This window comes from Podarcis melisellensis, assembly GCF_964234715.1.
Source record: "Podarcis melisellensis genome assembly, chromosome: 7".
Taxonomy (NCBI): domain Eukaryota; kingdom Metazoa; phylum Chordata; class Lepidosauria; order Squamata; family Lacertidae; genus Podarcis; species Podarcis melisellensis.
In genome coordinates, this window is record NC_138539.1 from 2,716,733 (window position 1) to 2,737,377 (window position 20,645).

At 46.8% G+C, this 20,645-nt stretch overlaps 1 protein-coding gene and 1 long non-coding RNA gene across 2 annotated transcripts in view; one reads left to right on the forward strand and one right to left on the reverse strand.

Annotated features, from left to right (window-relative positions):
* The window catches only part of ZC3H3 (zinc finger CCCH-type containing 3), a 262,076-nt gene that overhangs the window by 32,144 nt on the left and 209,287 nt on the right, over positions 1 to 20,645 (reverse strand). The window contains exon 10 of the mRNA XM_081918720.1: positions 2,583 to 2,752. Within this exon, the coding sequence (XP_081774846.1) occupies positions 2,583 to 2,752 (170 nt within the window). The remainder of the gene's footprint in view (positions 1 to 2,582; positions 2,753 to 20,645) is intronic.
* Positions 9,578 to 10,940, forward strand: LOC309374252. Its single transcript, XR_014170454.1, has 2 exons — positions 9,578 to 9,644; positions 10,150 to 10,940. It is a non-coding gene; the product is annotated as an uncharacterized lncRNA (long non-coding RNA).

Genomic DNA, 20,645 nt, shown 5'->3' on the forward strand with positions numbered 1-20,645 from the left:
GCTCCCAGACACCTACCTGCCCAGGTGGCTAACAGCATGGTGCAGCGGTTAGAGTGTTGGGCTAAGAGCTGGGAGACCAAGTTTTGAATCCTCTCACTCAGTCCTGAAGCTCACTGCGTGGCTTGGAGCCTACCACTATCTCTCGGCCAAACCTACTTCCCAGGGTTAATGCTAAAACGAGGAGCGGGGAGCCATGCCTTGAGCTCCTTGGAGGAAAAGGTGAGGTCTAACTAGAATGTCAAGAGAAACACAAAGAAAAACGGCAGGCGAAATTAATGGACTATGCAGAATTGGACAAAATGACAGGAGGGATTTGAAACCTGCGGGACCAGAGATTTACAGAAGATTGGAAGAAGTATACAGTCATACCTCAGGTTGAAATAGCTTCAAGTTAAGTATTTTCGAGTTGCGCGTTACTTCCGAGTTTTGCCGCGCTCGCATGCTCAGACGCTCAAAATGACACGCGCATGCGCGGAAGCAGCGAAATGTGACCCACGCAGACGCGTGTTACGTTTACTTCAGGATGCGAACGGGGTCCGGAACGGATCCCATTCGTATCCAGAGGTACCACTTTATGAATTATTTGAAGAGCAACTGTAATCAACAAATCACGCTAGTAGGACCACAAGAAGTTTTGTAAGGAGAAATATACGAAGTGTTACAAAGTAGAAAAAGATAGAGATATTGGTTATGGGTTTGAAATGTAATAGGGAAAAGAAGAAATGTGTACTAAGAGATTAGACTGGAAAATTTTCAGATAGGGCAGCTGGAAGTCAAAAAAACTGAATAAGATGTAAAAGTATGTTTAATTACTGTTAAAAATGGTATGTTAAAAAACATTATCTATCATCTATCTATCTATCTATCATCTATCATCTATCTATCTATCTATCAATCATCTATCTATCCATCATCTATCTATCTATCTATCTATCTATCTATCTATCTATCTATCTATCTATCTATCTATCTATCTATCATCACTGGTGCCTACGATTCTGAGCAGAAACACATGCAGAGCTCCAGAATCAGCAAATGTGATCTCTGCTCTCAAAAACAGACTGGAAGTGCACATTAGGTAGGTTCGTCTTTGAATGCAACCTGAATTCCGTCTCCATCCCATCCCTCGCTGTGAGCAGGTGGAGGAACCAGGCTGCACGGCTAAGCCGGGGTTGCCTTGCCCACCCTGGCCAACGCAGAGTTAAAAGTGCCTCTGCTCCCAGAGTTAAGGGTGCACAGCTGGGAAGGAGGGAGCCTGCAGTGGCGATATGACAATGAGATGATCAATAGGCCCCCAAGGGCACCTGGGACAATGACCTCTAACAAGGCGCTCTCTGCGTTTATGCTGATGCCTGCTGACGCGTTCAAGTCTCCGGCACAGCCGTAAAGGTGCTGTGTCCTTCGGCGTCTGCCACTGTGCAAGGGCCTCGCTGTGCCAGGATGACACCCTCTCGTCTCCTTGTGCTGTTCCACAGACTCTACAATGGCGTTACCTACAGAGCGGCAGCTAGAGAAACAGGGAGCAGAGAAGGGGAGAGAAGGGGCAAAGCTAATTTCAGGGGGAGGAGAACTGTGTCCTACGTGATAGGTTCTGCAAGGAAAGAGAGAAAGAAGGAAGGAAGGAAGGAAGGAAGGAAGGAAGGAAGGAAGGAAGGAAGGAAGGAAGGAAGGAAGGAAGATGCATAATCTCCTTCCGAGGGTCTGAGCAAATACATCACTTGCATGCTATTGCACGCTACTGCATTGCAATCATATACCACCTTTCCCCCTCTCTAAAGTGATGTGCACGGTTTTCTACCCCTCCTCATTTAATCCTCAAAACAACCCAATAAGGTAGGCTAGGGTGAGAAGCAGTTTCATGGCTGGCTGAGGGGGATTTGAATTCCAGTCTCCCAGGTCAGAGTCTGACACTCTGCTGGCACTCCTAATAATAATAATAATAATAATAATAATAATAATAATAATAATAATTTATTTATACCCCGCCCTCCCCGGCCAGAGCCGGGCTCAGGGCGGCTAACACCAATAAAATCACAGTAAAAACATGATAGGGGGGGGAAGGGGGGCAATTTAAAATACAGGTTAAAATGAAATTTAAAATGCAGCCTCGTTTTAAAGTAGCCGATAGATCAAGACCGTAAGGGGAGGGAAACATAAGGGTCAGACTGAATCCAAACCAATGGTCAGGCAGAACAGCTCTGTCTTGCAGGCCCTGCGGAAAGACGTCAAGTCCCACAGGGCCCTAGTCTCTTGGGACAGAGCGTTCCACCAAGTCGGAGCCAGGGCTGAAAAGGGCCTGGCCCTAGTTGAGACCAATCTAACCTCCTTGAGGCTCAGGACCGCCAAAGTGTTGTCATTACCTTCAGGTCCTTCGCGGGGCATACCAGGAAAGGCGGTCTCGTAGGTACGTGGGTCCTAGGCCGCATATGAGATGAGCTGAACAGCCAGGAAATTGGGGTGTGTGTGAGAGAGAGAGGTGTCCCTTCAGCTGCTTCTTCAAGAACAGAAGGCATCCTGTAATAGGTAAGAGGCTTGTAACCAGGAGAGAGGATGGCTGTTCTCAGGCCGCTGGGCCTTCTTACCTTGAAGTCTGCTTGGGCGCTGAGCATGCACGCTGGAAGGAGGTGTCTGTGGCACTGGGCTGCCTGGCCAGGTGTTTTCTCTGTGGGTGCTGCAATTTGCACTGGGATCCCTTGGGGCAGACTCCGTGCTTGGAGAAGTCCGGACACACCAGGGTGTGCTTCTTCTTGCACTGAAAAGCAAAGCAAAGAGTTGGCGTCAACTGTGCAGGCTGGCAAAGGAGCGAGAGGCTCTGGCATCTGAAGACATGCTCAGCTATCTGGCTGGCTGGGTATACAAGCCGTCGACAGAGCACCTTTTTCATTAAATCTACTATACACTCTTGTTGGCAAGAGACATCACCTTGCCAACAAAGGTCCGTATAGTTAAAGCCATGGTTTTTCCCATACTGATGTGTGGAAGTGAGAGCTAGACCATAAAGAAGGCTGATCGCCAAAGAATGGATGCTTTTGAATTATGGTGCTGGAGGAGACTCTGGAGAGTCCCATGGACTGCAAGAAGATCAAACGTATCCATTCTTAAGGAAATCAGCCCTGAGTGCTCACTGGAAGGACAGATCGTGAAGCTGAGGCTCCAAGACTTTGGCCACCTCAGGAGAAGAGAAGACTCCCTGGAAAAGACCCTGATGTTGGGAAAGATGGAGGGCACAAGGAGAAGGGGACGACAGAGGACGAGATGGTGGGACAGTGTTCTCGATGTTACCAGCATGAGTCTGACCAAACTGCGGGAGGCAGTGGAAGACAGGAGTGCCTGGCGTGCTCTGGTCCAGGGGGTCACAAAGAGTCGGACACGACTAAACGACTAAACAACAGGAAATGAAGTCGCAAACATGTGCAATGTGTGCAGCGGACACACAATTGAGGCTGCTTTAGTGTAAAATATCATGAGGCGCTCAATTGCACACGTCAGAACAACCCACAAGGCAAGAACAGCTTAAGAAAACACGGTACGTCGCAAAAATCTCTCTACTTACAGAAACAGGAAAATTAAAGGACGGGAGACAAAGGGAGGAGCATTTTGAAAGTTCATGGTTCCCCTTCACTAGTTATATGAAAGAAAGATTTAATTTTTTTTCAGTCAGTGTGTATTCACTACCAAAACAGCAAGGAAAGTTGTGATACAATATTGATATTTCATAAATAGCTGCAAAAGGTAAAGGTAAAGGACCCCTAGATCATGAAGTCCAGTCAAATTCGACTATGGGGTGAGGCGCTCATCTTGCTTTCAGGCCGAGGGAGCCGGCGTTTGTCCACAGACAGCTTTCCGGGTCATGTGGTCAGCTTGACTAAACTGCTTCTGGTGCAACGGAACACAGTGACGGAAACGAGTGCATGAAAACGCCGTTTACCTTCCTACCATGACAGTACCTATTTATCTACTTGCACTGGTGTGCTTTCAAACTGCTAGGTTGGCAGGAGCTGGGACAGAGCAGCAGGAGCTCACTCCATCACAGGGATTCGAACCACCGACCTTCCGATCAGCAAGTCCAAGAGGCTCAGTGGTTTAGACCACAGTGCCACCACATCCCTATGCTCCACAGTTTCACTATGCTCTGCTTGTATAAACGCTTTCTTCTATCTGTCCTGCATCTTCCAACCTTTGGCATCACTGGATGTGCAATGCTGAGTTGAAATGCCCAAGCACATATACAGACCTGAGCATGAGAGTGTGCATGAATTCAGGCGTGGGGTGGGCGCACCACCTGCCTTTGCGAAGTCACCTTAACTGGACAGCCGCCCAGCTAAGCGTTGGTGTAAACTGTATATGCAATCCATGACGGCACTGCCTCCTTCTTTTTTCTTCTTTTTCAGGCTTGTATTTCATTCTGTGACCTGAGCTGACCGAACTGCTCCCACCCAAAATAGCTGCAGCCAGAACCTCTCTGAGCAGCTTCCCTCGACTGCTTGGCTCTGAGAAGGCTTGGCAAGTGGGTGCCAACGGCCCCCTGGTCGTCATCAGGCAAAGACAAACGCCTTGACATTTCATTGCGACTGCGGGGACATCTGCCGTCTGCTCTGGTCTCTGAAGTGGAAGAAGTCCGGATTAGGGGCCTAAGTCTGGACTACTGGAGTAAAAAAGGCAAAGAGCCCAGTGGCAGAAACACTTCAACAAGTCTAACACGCCGGTTGCGGTGCGAGGATCTTTTGTGGTCAAGATGAAAGATGCACAGAGTGAGAGATTCGCAGACGCTGTCGTAAGAGCCAAGCTTGTCTGCTGTGGTGCTTTTGTTCAGAGGCCAGTGGTTATTTACAGGGCCTCGCCGATTATTTATAGGGCAACCAATTGGTGCGGCGTTTTATAAAGAGAAGAAGACAGGTCCCTGCCTCAAGGAGCTTACAGTCTAGAATTGGACCTTGCCATTGACCCTTACCCAAACCCGTTAAATTCTGGGATTCGAGTCAGCTAGGCATACGCCGTTGACCTCTACCATTAGCTTAATCCTGCCCTCTTTACCTTCCAATCTGAATTATAAAAGCCTGCTGGCAAGATCTCGTTAGGGCTTTTAATTGGCAAGAGGGTTCATGAGATCGGTGGGAGCAGTTTCCTTCAACATTTGTATTCTGAGCGCCATTCTGAATAAAGATGACGGACCTCAGTGTGATATTGTCCGTTTTGGGGCAAACGTTTGGCTGCCTCTAAGGATACCGTTGCCAAACATTGAGGTTCCCATGGTGGGGATGCCAGTCTCTGGTGTTTGGGTCCCAGGCCCCATTCGGAATCAAAAGATGGACGACAAAGCATGACTTGGGCGTGACTTCACCCAGTTTTTGGCAAGATGCATTGGAAGTCACAATTTATACCATCAGTTGAAGAAATACAGTATTTTGGGTTCTACGCCACATTGCCTCAAATGCATCCCTTAAAAATAGGTGCATTGGATATTGTAGTCCATATTAATTACTACAACAAATGCAGTTTCATTGGGTGGTTAAAATGATTAAAATGAACTGCAAAGTCATAGTGTCTATGGCATGCCACATAAACGTCCCCCAAAGAATACTGGCAACTTAGAGAACTACCGTATTTTTCACTCTATAAGACGCACTTATAAGACACACTTTTTTCCTCCTAAAAAGTAAGGGGAAATGTCTGTGCGTCTTATGGAACGAATGTGTGGTCGATCGCTGGGTCCCTTTCCAGTCCCTTGCCCAGGCCTCCATTGTTGAATGTTCTGCAGACAGAGGTTGTTTGGTAGATAATCTGGAAACTGTAGAAACGGCTCCCTTTCCTTTCCTAAAGAAGCTGCAGAACTGTGAGTTGAACCCCATAAAAACAGGATTTTTCCCCTTTGCAAAGTAAGCTCAACAACTTTGAGCTGATCCTCAAAAGGGGGGGCTTTTACCCTTTGCAAAAGAAGCTGCACAACTGTGAGTTGAGCCCCCCCCCAAAACGGGGCTTTCCCCCTTTCCTCCTCTAAAAACTAGGTGCGTCTTATGGAGCGAAAAATACGGTACAGTTTCCTAGCACCATTAACAAACATTGGTTTCCGTGATTCTTTGGGGGAACTAATGCGCTTTAAACGGGCAGTTTCTGTACAAGCAGCCCTCGTACGAAAAAGTGCTCTTTCCATTGAGAGAAGTCCTACAGCTGTGGGCCATGCAACCTCTGCCCTTTTCAGTCACCCCCTCAGACACTGAAGTGTTAAGCCAAGCCCAAGCTCTGACCTTTACTGGATGGTTCAATTTAGCCAATATGCTTCAACAGGGACAGACAGACAGACAGACAGACAGAGAGAGAGGCTTTGGGTGCTCTCAGTCGGCTGCTATTTTGGAGTAAGATTCAGACGCACACTGGCGAATTCAGGTTACACAATTACAGCTGGTCTTGTGCAACAAACCCCCCCACCCCCCAAAAAAGATCAGACTTTTTGCTATAAGAAAAGAGACAGGAAAATGCATGGGAGGGATAACACTTTCTTTGATGCAACGTCGACTAACCTACCTGCAAATAAAATCAGAATAAATGCTGATTAAATAGAAGTTATTGGGTTCAATCGTCAGCAGGTAGGATTGAGAGACTCCTGTCCGACATCCTGGAGAGAGTTGTTGCAAGTCAGAGGAGACTGTACTGAGTTGGACAGAACAATGGTCGGATTCTGTGTAAGCCCAATCTCCCTTCAAACAAATCAGGGTGAAAATTCAATAAACAGGCTGACTGAAAGCATCCTTTGGGAATGGGGACAGAGAAGAGCTTTGAGTTGGAGCTCCCTCAGACGTTCCTCATAAGGCATCGTTTCCAGGCCTTTGACCATTTTGGTTGCTCTCCTCTGGACACGTTCCAGTTTGTCAGTGTCATTCTTGAACTGTGGTGCCCAGAACTGGACACAGTACTCCAGGTGAGGTCTGACCAGAGCAGAATACAGTGGCACTATTACTTCCCTTGATCTAGATGCTATACTCCTATGTCCCCCAGGGGTCCCGTCTGACTACAATTCACAGCCTAGGACCCTCGTACTTGCGGGACCACCTCTCCCGGTATGCCCCATGGAGGACCTTAAGGTCCATATATAGCAACACCCTAGAGGTCCTGGGCCCTAAGGAAGTTAGATTGGCTTCAATCAGAGCCGGGGCCTTTTCAACACCGGCTCCAGCCTGGTGGAACGCTCTGTCTCATGAGACCAGGGCCCTGCGGGATTTGATTTCTTTCTGCAGGGCCTGTAAGATAGAGTTGTTCCGCCTGGCTTTTGGCTTAGAATCAGTTTGATTCCCTCCCCCTCTTTCATTTTCCTTTCTCCTCCTGTGAAGAGGCTGCATCCTAATGTTTTAATGTATCTTAATCTTTTTAATTGTATTTTAATCAACTTGTTTTTATTATTGGTTGTTAGCCACCCTGAGCCCGGTCTTGGCTGGGGAGGGTGGGGAATGTATGTATGTATGTATGTATGTATGTATGTATGTATGTATGTATAAATAAATAAATACAAACAATTCTATGATTCTATGATTCCATGAAAGTCACACACACAGCCATGGAAGCCCCATCCATTTCCCTTCCTCTTCCATAGCCATCTCTTTCTCTCTCTCTTTCTCTGCCACGGAGCTTCCTTCTGACATTGCGCCCACCCTAACTCTCCCAATCACCTGCAGCAAGTGAGGCTGTGCAAGGGCTGGATGCGCCTGGGAGTTCTAGCGAAGAGCATCTGGAGGTCATGGGTCGAGGAAAGATGCTGCAAGCAGTATTGTGGTTAAGAACATAGAAAGAACTTGTCAACGGCCCATCGAGTCCAGCATCCTGTTCTCACAGTGGCCAACCAAATACCCGCAAGGAGAAACCCATGAGCAGGATTCGAGCACAAAAAGCATTTTCCCCTCCTGTGTTTTTCCATCAGCTGCTGCTCAGAACCATTGCTGCCTCCAGCTGTTCAAGCAGAACACAGCCATCACAGCTACTTTTGTTTTCTGTTTGTTTGCATCCAGTACGTTTCCGAGCACAATTCAAAGTGTTGGTGCTGACCTTTAAAGCCCTAAACGGCCTCAGTCCACTATATCAGAAGGAGCGTCTCCACCCCTATCATTCTGCCCGGACGCTGAGGTCCAGCTCTGAGGGCCTTCTGGCGGTTCCCTCGCTGCGAGAAGCCAAGTTACAGGGAACCAGGCAGAGGGCCTTCTCGGTGGTGGCGCCTGCCCTGTGGAACGCCCTCCCAGCAGATGTCAAGGCAATAAACAACTATTTTACTTTTAAAAGACACCTGATGGCAGCCCTGTTTAGGGAAGCTTTTAATGTCTGACGCTGTATTGTTTTTAATATTCGGTTGGAAGCCGCCCAGAGTGCTGGGAAACCCAGCCAGATGGGCGGGGTATATTATTATTATTATTATTATTATTATTATTATTATTATTATTATTATTATTATTGCATTGTGCACACATATAGAGATTTCAAATGCATTTCAAGGATCTAAATAATTCTATTGCAGCAAGATGTTTTTATAAAGGCAACACTCCCCACCCAAGAAGTGAGGGCTTTTTCCCCCAAGTGCTACACAGAGGACATCCAAGTGAGTACGTCAGACCAGAGCTAAAAATACTCCCATCCCCAAAGGACAGGGCCAAATCCTGCCGGGGCATCTCAACGGCGCTCATCCTCTTTTCCGGTCCCATTCTCTTCAAATCACAGAAAGTGCCTTTGTCCCGTTTGAGATATCTTTCTGCCTCCTCTAACACCTCAGATCTTCTCCTCTAAACACACAGACCCAGTCAAATCCTAGCACTCTCTGGCCCCCACCCCCTAAAAGATACTCCCCAGCCAATAATTGCATTAGGCTCTGTTTACCAGCTTCTTTTCAAGTCTCTACATCTATAAAGAAAACAAACCGTGTGTGTGTGTGTGTGTGTGTGTGTGTGTGTGTGTGTGTAATTAATTCCAAGGCTGTGTCCTATTCTCAAGTTTCTAATGACTTTTCCACACTGCTCTGAGCTTGGCTGAGCCTCCGCCTATGACGACATCTTTTTTGGCCTCCCTCCCCCCAGAGCAACAGCCTCCTTCTTCTGGGGAGAGGATGTCCATCACGATGGACCTGGGTCACGGGAAAGGCAAAGGGGATTGCAGCACAGCTCAGCATCCTCCGAGGCAAGGGGCGCTTCTTTGGCGTGGGAGCTGAGGGTTGCTGGTGCCCCGGAGAGGGGGTGCGCACAAAGATCTGCCCCTCCGCGCCCGGTTTTCTGTCCAGTTGCATGGTGGAAAGAGCCATGCGCTTATGTTCCGTCCCGGCTGGCTCCGTTAACACCCAACAAAACACGAGGATTCGGTTACTCCTGCACATGTCATCCGAGGTGAAGAGGAGGGCTTAGCATTGGAAGGGAGCGACCTCATTCCTTGGGTCACCCGATCCGGCCCACCTGTCGGTGCTGCTAATTTTACCGCCCCCAGCAGGACCGCAGCCAGCTAGCAGGTTGCACCATAAAAAGAAAAAAAATAGGGAATCAGGGAGGGTAGAGAGGAGAAGAAGATCCGTCAGGAAGTGCAGGTCAGAGGGCAGAAAGGAGGGTTGAGGCGTGGAGAGTTGAGCCGTCAGGACGGTGGCGGGTGAGAAGGATGGAAGATGAGCCCAGATGATTTTTGTTGTTTAGTCGTTTAGTCGTGTCCGACTCTTCGTGACCCCCTGGACCAGACCACGCCAGGCACTCCTGTCTTCCACTGCCTCCCACAGTTTGGTCAGGCTCATGTTTGTAGCTTTGAGAACACTATTCAACCATCTCGTCCTCTGTCGTCCCCTTCTCCTTGTGCCCTCCATCTTTCCCAACATCAGGGTTTTTACCCGGGAGTCCTCTCTTCTCATGAGGTGGCCAAAGTCTTGGAGCCTCAGCTTCAGGATCTGTCCTTCCAGTGAGCACTCAGGGCTGATTTCCTTAAGAATGGAGAGGTTTAATCTTTTTGCAGTCCATGGGACTCTCAAGAGGCTCCTCCAAAAGCATCCATTCTTCGGCGATCAGCCTTCTTTATGGTCCAGCTCTCACTTCCATACACCACTATTGGGAAAACCATAGCTTTAACTATACGGACCTTTGTTGGCAAGGTGATGTCAAGGAGACATCGCCTTGCCAACAGAGAGCCCAGATGCTAGGAAAGGCCAAAGGAGCTCATCCTGACCAGCATTCTGGCCTCATGGTGATGATCACAGAATTGCAGAGTTGGAAGGAACCACAAAGGTGATGCTGGCGATTTTTGTGTAAATCCCGCCTTCATCCCAGGCTGGGGCTCAAGCTGGCTTACGCACATCAAAACAGCATAGATAATAGGCCAGAAATATTTTTATTAAGCATTTTGCCAAAAGAAATAGGGAAATCGAAAAGAACATTGTTCATGTACGAAATAACGCCGGCCAGATTTTTAGTAGCAAGAAATTGGAAAAACACAACAGTACCCAACACAGAAGACTGGCAAATCCTAATGGTAGAATATCTGCAGCTAGCGAAAGCAAAAGGAAGAGTAAGAAGTCAACCAAAACAAAAAGTCTATAAGGATTGGGGACTCTTTAAAGAATATTTATAAAATTATGGAATAAAAGGAAACATCTTGGCAGAATTAGACTGATCCCTGTACTGTATAAATTTAAGTTCGTAGGGAGGTAAAAAGAAATTATATAAGAAATATGTAACTGTGCGGTATAAAGTAATGGATAGATAAAGTACAGTGAGATTAATTGGAAGTCAGTTTTAAATTTCTTCTCTATAAGTTTTACAATTTTGTTCAGTATCAGGAGTATATATGATGATAATTATATTAATCTTCTTGTATCTTATAGTGTGGTGGTTTGTTTGATTTTTCTGTTATTTGTGTGTTTGATTGTATGTTTGTTTACTTGTATGTACGTCTGTTTTCTCATAAATGTATTTATTTTAAATTAATAAAGATATATTTTTAAAAACCAGCATAGATAAAACGCAAAAGACAATTGTTAAAAAGTAATTATGCTTTACTAGAATTAAAATAATATAAACAAGCAAATCTATTAGAATGCAGGCAGCAAAAACAGAACAGCACTATTTAAATCTATTAAACAAACATGTCAGTTCCCAAAGGCCTGTTGGAACAAAAAAGAACTTCACCTGCCAGCGGAAGGACAACAAGGAAGGAGCCAGGCTGGCTTCTCTAGGGAGGGAGTTCCAACGTTTCCTGGGGGCAGCCACCAAGAAGGCCCTATGGGAGGCCTTCAATGCCGATGGTGTCATGATCTGGGAAGTGACTGCAGATTGCACAAGATCTTAAGAGGACTGATCTCTAGAGATCCTCCGAGGGCTGTTTCCTGCCCTACATGGATGTATAGCAATTCCAGGTGCGTTGCAAAGGTTGCTAACTTCAGAAACGGCCAGGAGCTTCGTTTAGTTGGGTTTGTAGCAAAATCAGAAAATGTCACCATGTTTATATGATCCGAAGCAAAACCAGAAGCCGTCTTTGGCGGCAATGCCCTCGGGTTTCACTGTCCTGGTTTCGGGCCTATCAAGAAATATCTAAAATAATTAAATCCCCTGTTCAGGCTTCCCCACAACGGTGATTCCTGAATATGTGGTTAGCATGAAAGGCTTTCACTGGCCTCCAGAGCACTTTTGTGTCACCTGCTGGGATTTTATTTCCTATGCTTTAGACATAGATGCTCAACGCCAGCTTGGGAAATATGGATGTCTTGATTTATATTGGTGTGTCACCGTTTCTCCCTCTTACCATTTGTTGTTTGCTTGCTTCGTATACGTTATGGTGTTAAGACCTGGCGACTGCACTTTGGGGTTGTTAGTCATGCTTAAAGAAAAGTTCCCTTCCCCCCTTTTCAATCACCCTGTGGCCTTGACCCCCCCACACTTTTCCATATCTAACGATGGATACTCATGCCATGCACAGAAACGTCCAGTTTTGCCAAAAGCCGTTTCACACCCAAAGCTCAATCTCTGCTGCAAACAGCTCCAGGTCTGAGAGATGTTTCTGCCAGGTGACCTCTGCAGAAGAGCCTTTGAGTCGCAGAATTAGCTCTCTGGATGGAGGTCAGGGTGTTTGAGTGGCACTTTTTTCCGGGAAGTCCCTAATGCCGGGCGCCTTTTGGGAAGCCATCAACAGGGCTGGAGGGAAGGCTTTCCCAAGGCAGTTTGGAACTGGCAGCTAGTAAACAGCCTCTCTGATGGCTTTCCCCCCTCTTGTTCCACAGATGGAAGAAGCTTTCGGAATTCCTGCTTCCTGCCATTAAAACCTGGAAGGCAACCCAGCCTAAGCATCTTTGACTCAGAGGAAGGAGAATGGGCAAATTTATCTGGTCCACGGAGCAATGGCACGGAAGGGTCCTTCCAAACTCCATTTACAAAGCAACGGTGGTATATGTGTCAAACTAGTTTTCCTGTTTTTCACATATATTCTAACATTGGAGAGCAATGCTAATGGCCAACGGCAGAGCCTATAATAGCAACTGCAAGCAGGGTTTGCTACTCGGTTTGTCTGGAGCAAGACAAAACGTGAATTCGGATTCAGACGTGGTTTAGCCTCAGGAAGCAGCAGCAGAGAGAGTCTGTTGCAGCTGCCGTCTCCAGTCCAGGAAGCCACACATTTCCTAGATCCTAGTTCAGGCAAAGTCTGAATGCACAGAAAAGCTCAAGATACACGCTGATCTACACACACGTAGTTGTTATCCCTGAGAAACGCAGAAAATAACAGGATATATTTATCCGAAAGTCTTCAAACTCACACAACCCTTTAAAAATTAGCTGATGAAGGTGAATACATTGAAACTGAGTCTCTATCTGCAAGCTGATAAATTATAAGGATCAACATTATTGTTGCGAGAAAAAGAGAAAATATTTATAACAAATTATTGTGTTATACATATCTTTATGAGTTTGAGTTTGTAATCTCTGTTAGAGTTTGTAATCTCTACTTGAGTTTGTAATTCTTGTCAGAATACATACTTTTGAATGGATTAGATTTTTGTTACTATTGACTTGTGAGTAGGGACCACTCCCACTGCTGAAATTTACGCTGGCCTGAGTTCTTGGTGTGCTTTTTTCTTGGTATATTTAATAACAAGAACGCCAACTTATTTAACGTTAAAGTCATGGTTTGGCCTGGCGCTATGTGCCCAGTGGCCTAGTGACTGAACGCGACTTCGCAGAGGGTGATTTCATGCATGTTTTAAAAACGCAGTTTTAAATATACATCAAATGGAGCTTTTAAACGCTGCCTCCAGCCGAGCCTTTTATGCTGTTTGCTCCTTGCAGCAGAGGCTGCATCTGGCGGCCTTGCCCTCCCGATTCTGCTGATGCCTCCACATATTTATAGGGCACAGCGTCCTCGTTCTATTCTTTAACGGAGGAAGAGACCCGAGAGCCGCCTGCCCAAGCGTCAACTTACAGCTATCGATCTGCAGCGGCTTTTCCTGCAGCGTATTTGCTTTGCAACCCTGACGGTGAAACTCTTGGGGGGAAACGATGCCTGATGGCGAATGAATCTCAGGCCCCGACAAGGCCTAAAAGAGGAGCTGCCGTGGCCTCTGAGAGAAATCCACAAAAGCGGGGCTGCCCCAAATCGTAAATAATTCCACAAGTCCGGTGGCAGGATCCCCCTCGATGTGACCCCAGCTGTGAAATTCTGTGGTGTAATAAACAAAAATCTGCCCTTATTCCCTTATGGGGGACACAAGAGCCCTTGTAGAGTCCTTTGTAGGTTCTCCATTGGTCGGAGAAAATAACAGAGGCCAACCAGAGAATATTGAGAAGCAAAGCAGCTAGTAAGCCTGATCTTTATGAACTGTTGCAACAGAGTGCCCCCTTCACATACAGGAAAGGAGGAGGACCCCAAACAATGGTGTGCCCACCCTTATATAGGCATTTTAAATTCCCTGCCCTGGAGCTCAAGACCACCCCTCCATACATCATACATACATCACAGAAGGGGTGTAGCTCAAGACCACCACCCCCACAAACATCATATCTACATCACAGAAAAGGTGGTCTACAACAGAAATTTGAATGCTGTTGTTTTTCCTGTCTGCCAGGCTATCTGATAGTGCCTTATCTGATTGCCTTTCCTGGTAGTCTGGCCATTTATTTGAGATGATAATTACCCAATTCTTGAGACACTCCCTCCTTCCAGAGAAAACATTTGGTCAGTTTGGGAGTCAAAATGGTTTCAGGATAGTCTTCCTGTGCTGCTCCAGACATGTGGTCCACATATCTATGTACGTGCTTGGTTGGTACATTTATGAACATCTATTATGTATATACATATAAGACCTGAATTTTTTTATTTCAATGGAATCACAGAATCATGGAAATGTAGAGTCGGAAGGGAACCCCCAAAGGCCATCTAGTCCAACCCCCTGCAATGCAGGAATCACAGCTGAAGAATCCCTGGCAGGTGGATGCCCAACCTCTGTTTGAAAATCCTCAGTGAAGAAATCTGCAGTGGCCCCTGCTTGTGGAATGCTCTCCCCAGGGAGGCTCGCCTGGCGTCTTCCTGATGGATCTCTAGGTGCCAGGCAAAAGCGTTCCTCTGAAAAACCAAACATTTGCCTGATTAAACAATCTATGGCCTTTTAAATGTGATTGTGGGAGTGTGGGTTATTTGAGGTTTTTCATTTTGCTATTATGTTATGTATTTTGCGTTTTCATTTTGTATTTTTTTGTGATCTTCAGGTGGAGGGTGACATATAAACTTAATTAATCATCATCGTCATCATCACTTTTTGAGATAAGGATAGGGAAATGAAAAGTGCGGGGAGACCTGTCTGCTTGATACGTCATCTAACCTCCCTATGAACAGATCGGAATAAATAAATAGGTCACCTGGAAGCACACAGGACAAAGAATCATTAGAGGCACTTTCTTCCCATTTGCAGGCTGTGCAAAACCCTCCATAAGGCTAAAAACAGGGGGAGTGACAACTCCATTCGACACACCACACAATCTATAGGTCTCCAGCGACATTCACAGGCCCTGCTCCCAGCACACACCCGCCCAGGAGCCGTAGAGAAAGTAGAACAAGGCAAGCGGCTTGTGAGGCAGAGAGGATCGCGCTCCATCCCCGGATGTGTTACGGCACAATGTTTATCAGGAGTCAAAACATGTTGCCCCAGAAACCAGCAACAGGCACCTCAAGCCTGGCTGATGAAGCCAGCAATCACTGCTTGCCCTCTGGCAAGGAACACCTGCATGCTCTGTAACTTGTGTCGTTCACCCGACTCCTTTAGCAGGGACGTAACACCCACGCTGGGGGCTTTCAGCCTCCGTTAATGAATTGGCAGGGTGGATCACTTAGTCCTGGGCACAGCCTTTGCCCTCGCTATCTGCTACCAGCGCCACTCCTCCCTGGCTTGTGAGCACATTCTCGGCAGGAGTTAATAACACAGGAGGGAGACCAGCAGTCAGAGGACGGCGGTGTCTGCGAAGCTGTTGCCACTGAGAAGATAATCACAGACTATTATCAAAGGGGAGGATGTTATTCCCCCCTTCTCTCTCTCTCTTTTTTTATCAAAACTTGCCCAAGCTATTAAACAGTTCCCATTTGTACTGATAAGCAACATTTACAGCATAAGTGTCTGAAAGTCACAGAAGACGCAGCGGTTATATTAAGGAAGCAGTGGGGGCCTTCATTATGCCATTACGGTGGTGGGTAAATAAGAGGTATCTCTGCAGAAATCTTTGGAGGTTAAAGCCAGAGCGGCGGGGATTGTTTGGGACTCTCGGAGAGTTTGCTAAGCCCTTTAAATCAAAAGCTTCTGTTCCGATCACTGGCCTCCGTCATGCTCGCCTCTGCTGCTGCTGCTGCTGCTTCTGCGCTGCTGTAGCTGTGGATTAATCCAGGAAAAGGCTGGTCAAATGATCAAAGCACAGAGCAAAGCAGCAGAGATCTCCTGGATGGGGGAAGCATAAGCTGCAAACAGATGGGATCCGGAAAGATCTGGAGTCTGCCTTTGGCTGGGAGAGCTGTGCGGGCAAGAGAGCAAGCTTTGCAATTACACAAAGCCCTGGTCTCCAAAGCAGGCATCTTCAGAGAATACTTCGGGGGGTTTCCTGCCTGAAGAAATGCTCTGTGTGGCGCAAAAGCAATCACCTCTTCCTGCGCAGGAGGGACGGCACGCAGCATCCTGCCGAAAACAGAAGCACGTCCAGAAACAGTCTCTACGGCCTGGGAGTTTTCTCCTCTGCCAACTCAAATGGGTCTGCAGAGAGACAGCCACCAAGCGGCCTCAGAAAACGGAGCCAACAGAAAAAAAGCAAAACACAAGACCACTGTTTATGTACTCAATTACGGCTGCAAGGATACTTGTCACCAGAAGTTGGAAATGTGAAACAACACCAACAATAATAATAGATTGGCAATCACTCATGTTAGAGTATTTTCAATTAGCAAAGCTGACCGGAAAAGTTAGGGGAGCCCCAAATCAAAAAGTATATAGAGAATGGAAATTAGTCAAGGAATATATAAGATTATATTGTAAAAATGATACTATCCTAGCAGAATTGAATGATACTTGTGTAGAATAAACAAATGGAGTAAATATCTTAGAGAAACATACAGAAAAAGCTACAAAACAAACTGTGTGATAAAATTAAGACAACAGGAAAAGTATAACGAGAATGATTGGAAGTTTCTTCCAGAAGACTTTATTGGATAAGATATGATGCTATAACTGATATTCTTTTCTTATTGTTAATTCTTTTTTGTTGCTTTTTATTTTTATTTTCTTTATATTTTTCTTTGTCATTTTTGTGTTTAACTCTGTTGTAACCATTTGTAATGTATTTGTAAGATGGTGTTGCCAATCAATAAAGATGATTTCAAAAAGAGAAAAAGAGAAAATGGAGCACGTGCTTCAAGGAACTCAGGACACTCCCACAGCCCACTGCGGCTGTTGAAGACCAGCTCCCTTGAACTGCTTTCTGTGGGCATGAGCCTAGCCTGTTCCCGAGGTTCAGAACAAGGCTGGATCCATGTTATTCCAGTCTGGGTCCAGATGTATAATGTCAAGGGCACTGGAACATCCCTATGTTTGTTTCTATCCCAGGCCAGTGAAAGTCCCTTGTAGTGTCCCAATGGGGTCCTCTGGGATATTTAGCATTAAAAGAAGTGGGGCAAACTGGATGAGGGATTAAGGAGGGCAAGACAATTGGTCCACCTATCTCACTCTTGTCTCCACTGGAAGCAGCTCTCTTCAGATTTCAGGCAGGGGACATTTTCCAACCCTATTCGAAGACGCTCTCAAAGGATCCTGGGATCCTCTGCATGCAAAGCTGGTGATCTGCTGATGATCAAGGCTGCAAGGAGATCCCAGGAAAAGCCACTAACCACTGAGTTGGTTTTAAAAGCCGTTTAAGCATTTGTTCTTAAAAATATTCAAATACAAGAGCCACGTGCGACAACTGTACATAAAACCGCCCAACAGAAACCACATGTACAATTGTCGCAAACGGTTCTTGTATTTGAATAATTGAATATTTAAGAAGTTAAAATCGGAAGTTAAATTGCAGAAAGACGTCTTCTTAATTGCCCATGTGGGCATGATGGAATAGAAAAGTTTTCGGCAGGCATTTACGAGCCGAAACAGAAGGCGGCTGCTGGAAGGTTCCCTCTATTCCATGGGGCAAATGCAGAAGAGATAGCCTGAGTCTGGAAGAACAAAGGAGAGGAATTCATCTTCTTCACGCAAGGCAGGTGATTTCTAGTCAAAGGAATCAGCGGCGGAAAAACAGGCGGTTCCGCAAGAACCCCGCACAGCACAAAATTACACCACACGGCATCAGCAAAGGTTTATTTTACCAATCCAGAGAGGCCCCGTGGAGACACTCTCAAAAGGTCCTTAACGGAAAAGGGAGAGAGCAGGCCAGGAATTCTAAACAATAACGGATCTTTTTTTTAAGTGGCTGCCTTGCATAAAGACAAAAAAGGCACACAGAAAAGAAAGGAAGGAAAAAGTGAGGGATGCAGCTTCTGAGGTGAAGTGGTGCTCATCCTGGCAGCATCAGAGGCCAGCAGGAGAAGGGAGGAGAGGCTGCCACAGCCAGGCAGCTGCCTTGGTTGCAACAGGGCAGGATCAGCTGAAGCGCCCTCGACCAGGAATTAAATGGGAAGCAAAGTTTTTATATACAGTACAGTGCTTTTTTTCTGGGGGTACGCATACCCCTAAACATTTTGTGAATCTAAGTTTGGCCTTATTGAGGGAGAGTATTTCAATATGAGGGACGCAAGTGGCGCTGTGGGTTAAACCACAGAGCCTAGGACTTGCCGATCAGAAGGTCTGCGGTTCGAATCCCCGCAATGGGGTGAGCTCCCGTTGCTCGGTCCCTGCTCCTGCCAACCTAGCAGTTTGAAAGCACGTCAAATTACAAGTAGATAAATAGGTACCGCTCCGGAGGGAAGGGAAACGGCGTTTCCGTGCGCTGCTCTGGTTCACCAGAAGCGGCTTAGTCATGCTGGTCACATGACCTGGAAGCTGTACGCCGGCTCCCTCGGCCAATAAAGCGAGATGAGTGCTGCAACCCCAGAGTCGGTTACAACTGGACCTAATGGTCAGGGGTCCCTTTACCTTTAAACAGGGCAGCCGTCAGATGTCTTCTAAACGTCAGATAGTTGTTTATTTCTTTGACATCTGAAGGGATGGCATTCCACAGGGTGGCCGCCACTACTGAGAAGGCCCTCTGCCTGGTTCCTTGTAGCCTCGATTCTCGCAGGGCCAGATGGCCCTCGGAGCTGGACCTCAGTGTCCGGGCTGAACGATGGGGGTGGAAGCACATAAAGCCGGTCTTGAAAGACCTACATTGGCTCCCAGTATGTTTCCGTGCCCAATTCAAAGTGTTGGTGCTGACCTTGAAAGCCCTAAATGGCCTCGGTCCAGTATATCTGAAGGAGCGTCTCCAGCCCATCATTCAGCCCAGACACTGAGATCCAGTGCTGAGGGCCTTCTGGTGGTTCCTTCGCTGCGAGAAGTGAGGTTACAGGGAGCCAGGCAGAGGGCCTTCTCGGTGGTGGTGCCCTCCCAGTGGAACGCCCTCCCGTCAGATGTCAAGGACAGAAACAACTACAGTCATACCTCGGGATGAATACGCTTCAGGTTGAGCATTTTCGCGTTGCGCTCCGCGGCGACCTGGAAGTAACGGAACACATCACTTCCAGGTTTCGCCGCCCACACATGCACAGGCACTCAAAATGACACCACACGCATGCACGGAAGTGGCAAAACACGACCCGCACAGTCGCGTCTTACGTTTGCTTCAGGATGCGAACGGGGCTCCGGAACGGATCCCGTTCGCATCCAGAGGTACCACTGTATCTTACTTTTAAAAGGCAGTCCCATTTAGGGAAGCTTTTAATATTTGATGAATTTATGTATTTTAATATTTTGCTGGAAGCCACCTAGTCAGATGGGCAGGGTATAAATAATAAATTATTATTATTATTATTATTATTATTATTATTATTATTATTATTATTTAGATAGCAGCTGCTGGAAACCCCAGGAGGGGAGAGTTGGCCACTGTGAAAAGAGGACGTTGGCTGAGATGGGCCACTGGGCTGGTCAAGCAGGCTGTTCTTAATCTCAGCATGACAGAAGCAAATTGCCTGTTCCACGAAGGGTGGGGAGCCCCTGGGGGATCTCTCAAGGGAACCTCTGTCCCTGGCACAGAGTCCCAGTGCCCAGAAGGCAGGATTGGCACCCTGGGTTTCTAGAACACACACGGGCAGCGCCAGGTCCGACCTCAGCTGCCTCCCCGCCTTTGCCTGCCCTTTTAAAAGCTAAAACTGCAGACAGCTGTGCCCTGCCGCATATCGGACACAAGAGTAGGAAAAGGGGAGAGAAAGAGTGGGGGGAAAGGCAGAACGAGAAGAGATTTACTCCCTTTCTAAATTATTCACAAGAAAAGGGACTGCGCATCTTTAACAAGCCATCGTTTTATGAAGCAAGGTTAACATTTTTACTTGATTCAGTAGAATATTATAAACTCTCCGGGGTCCATTTGAGGACTTTCTACTTTGTGCAAAAGGAACAGACTCAGCACTTTTTATATTATTTAGAGAATAAAATTAACCCTCGATGGCCCAGGCTGGGTATTTCCTCTCCCCAGTTAAATATGGCACGCTCAGCAATTCCACCACCCCCCCGATATAATTACGGGCTGCTATCCATCATCTGTAGGAGAATGTTTTTCTGACACTCCAGAAGTGATGCGGTAAGCACGTTCACTAATAGAATAAATATTCTAAGTATCTCTTTTATATTTTCATTTAAATTGGAATATTTTAAAATAATTGTACACGTGCTGCCTGGGTGACTTGGACCGGTGGCTGTGGAGAAAGGCTGCCCCATCGACTCTGCCTTCGGCTCGGAGGGATGGTCTCCCGCCACAAAAACCAGGGGTCCGGCTGCAAAACGCTGTTAGCAAAAGGGAATCTGCTAGCAATCTTTTGCTGCCAGAGTCCCTCCTCGCCAGGTGTTGCTCTTCCCCACCTTTGACTGATGGCCGCCTCTCGATTGGAACGTAGGTGTAGGACTTCAAAATTTATTTATTGCATCGTTGTTGTTGTTGTTGTTTAGTCGTTTCGTCGTGTCCGACTCTTTGTGACCCCCTGGACCAGAGCACGCCAGGCAC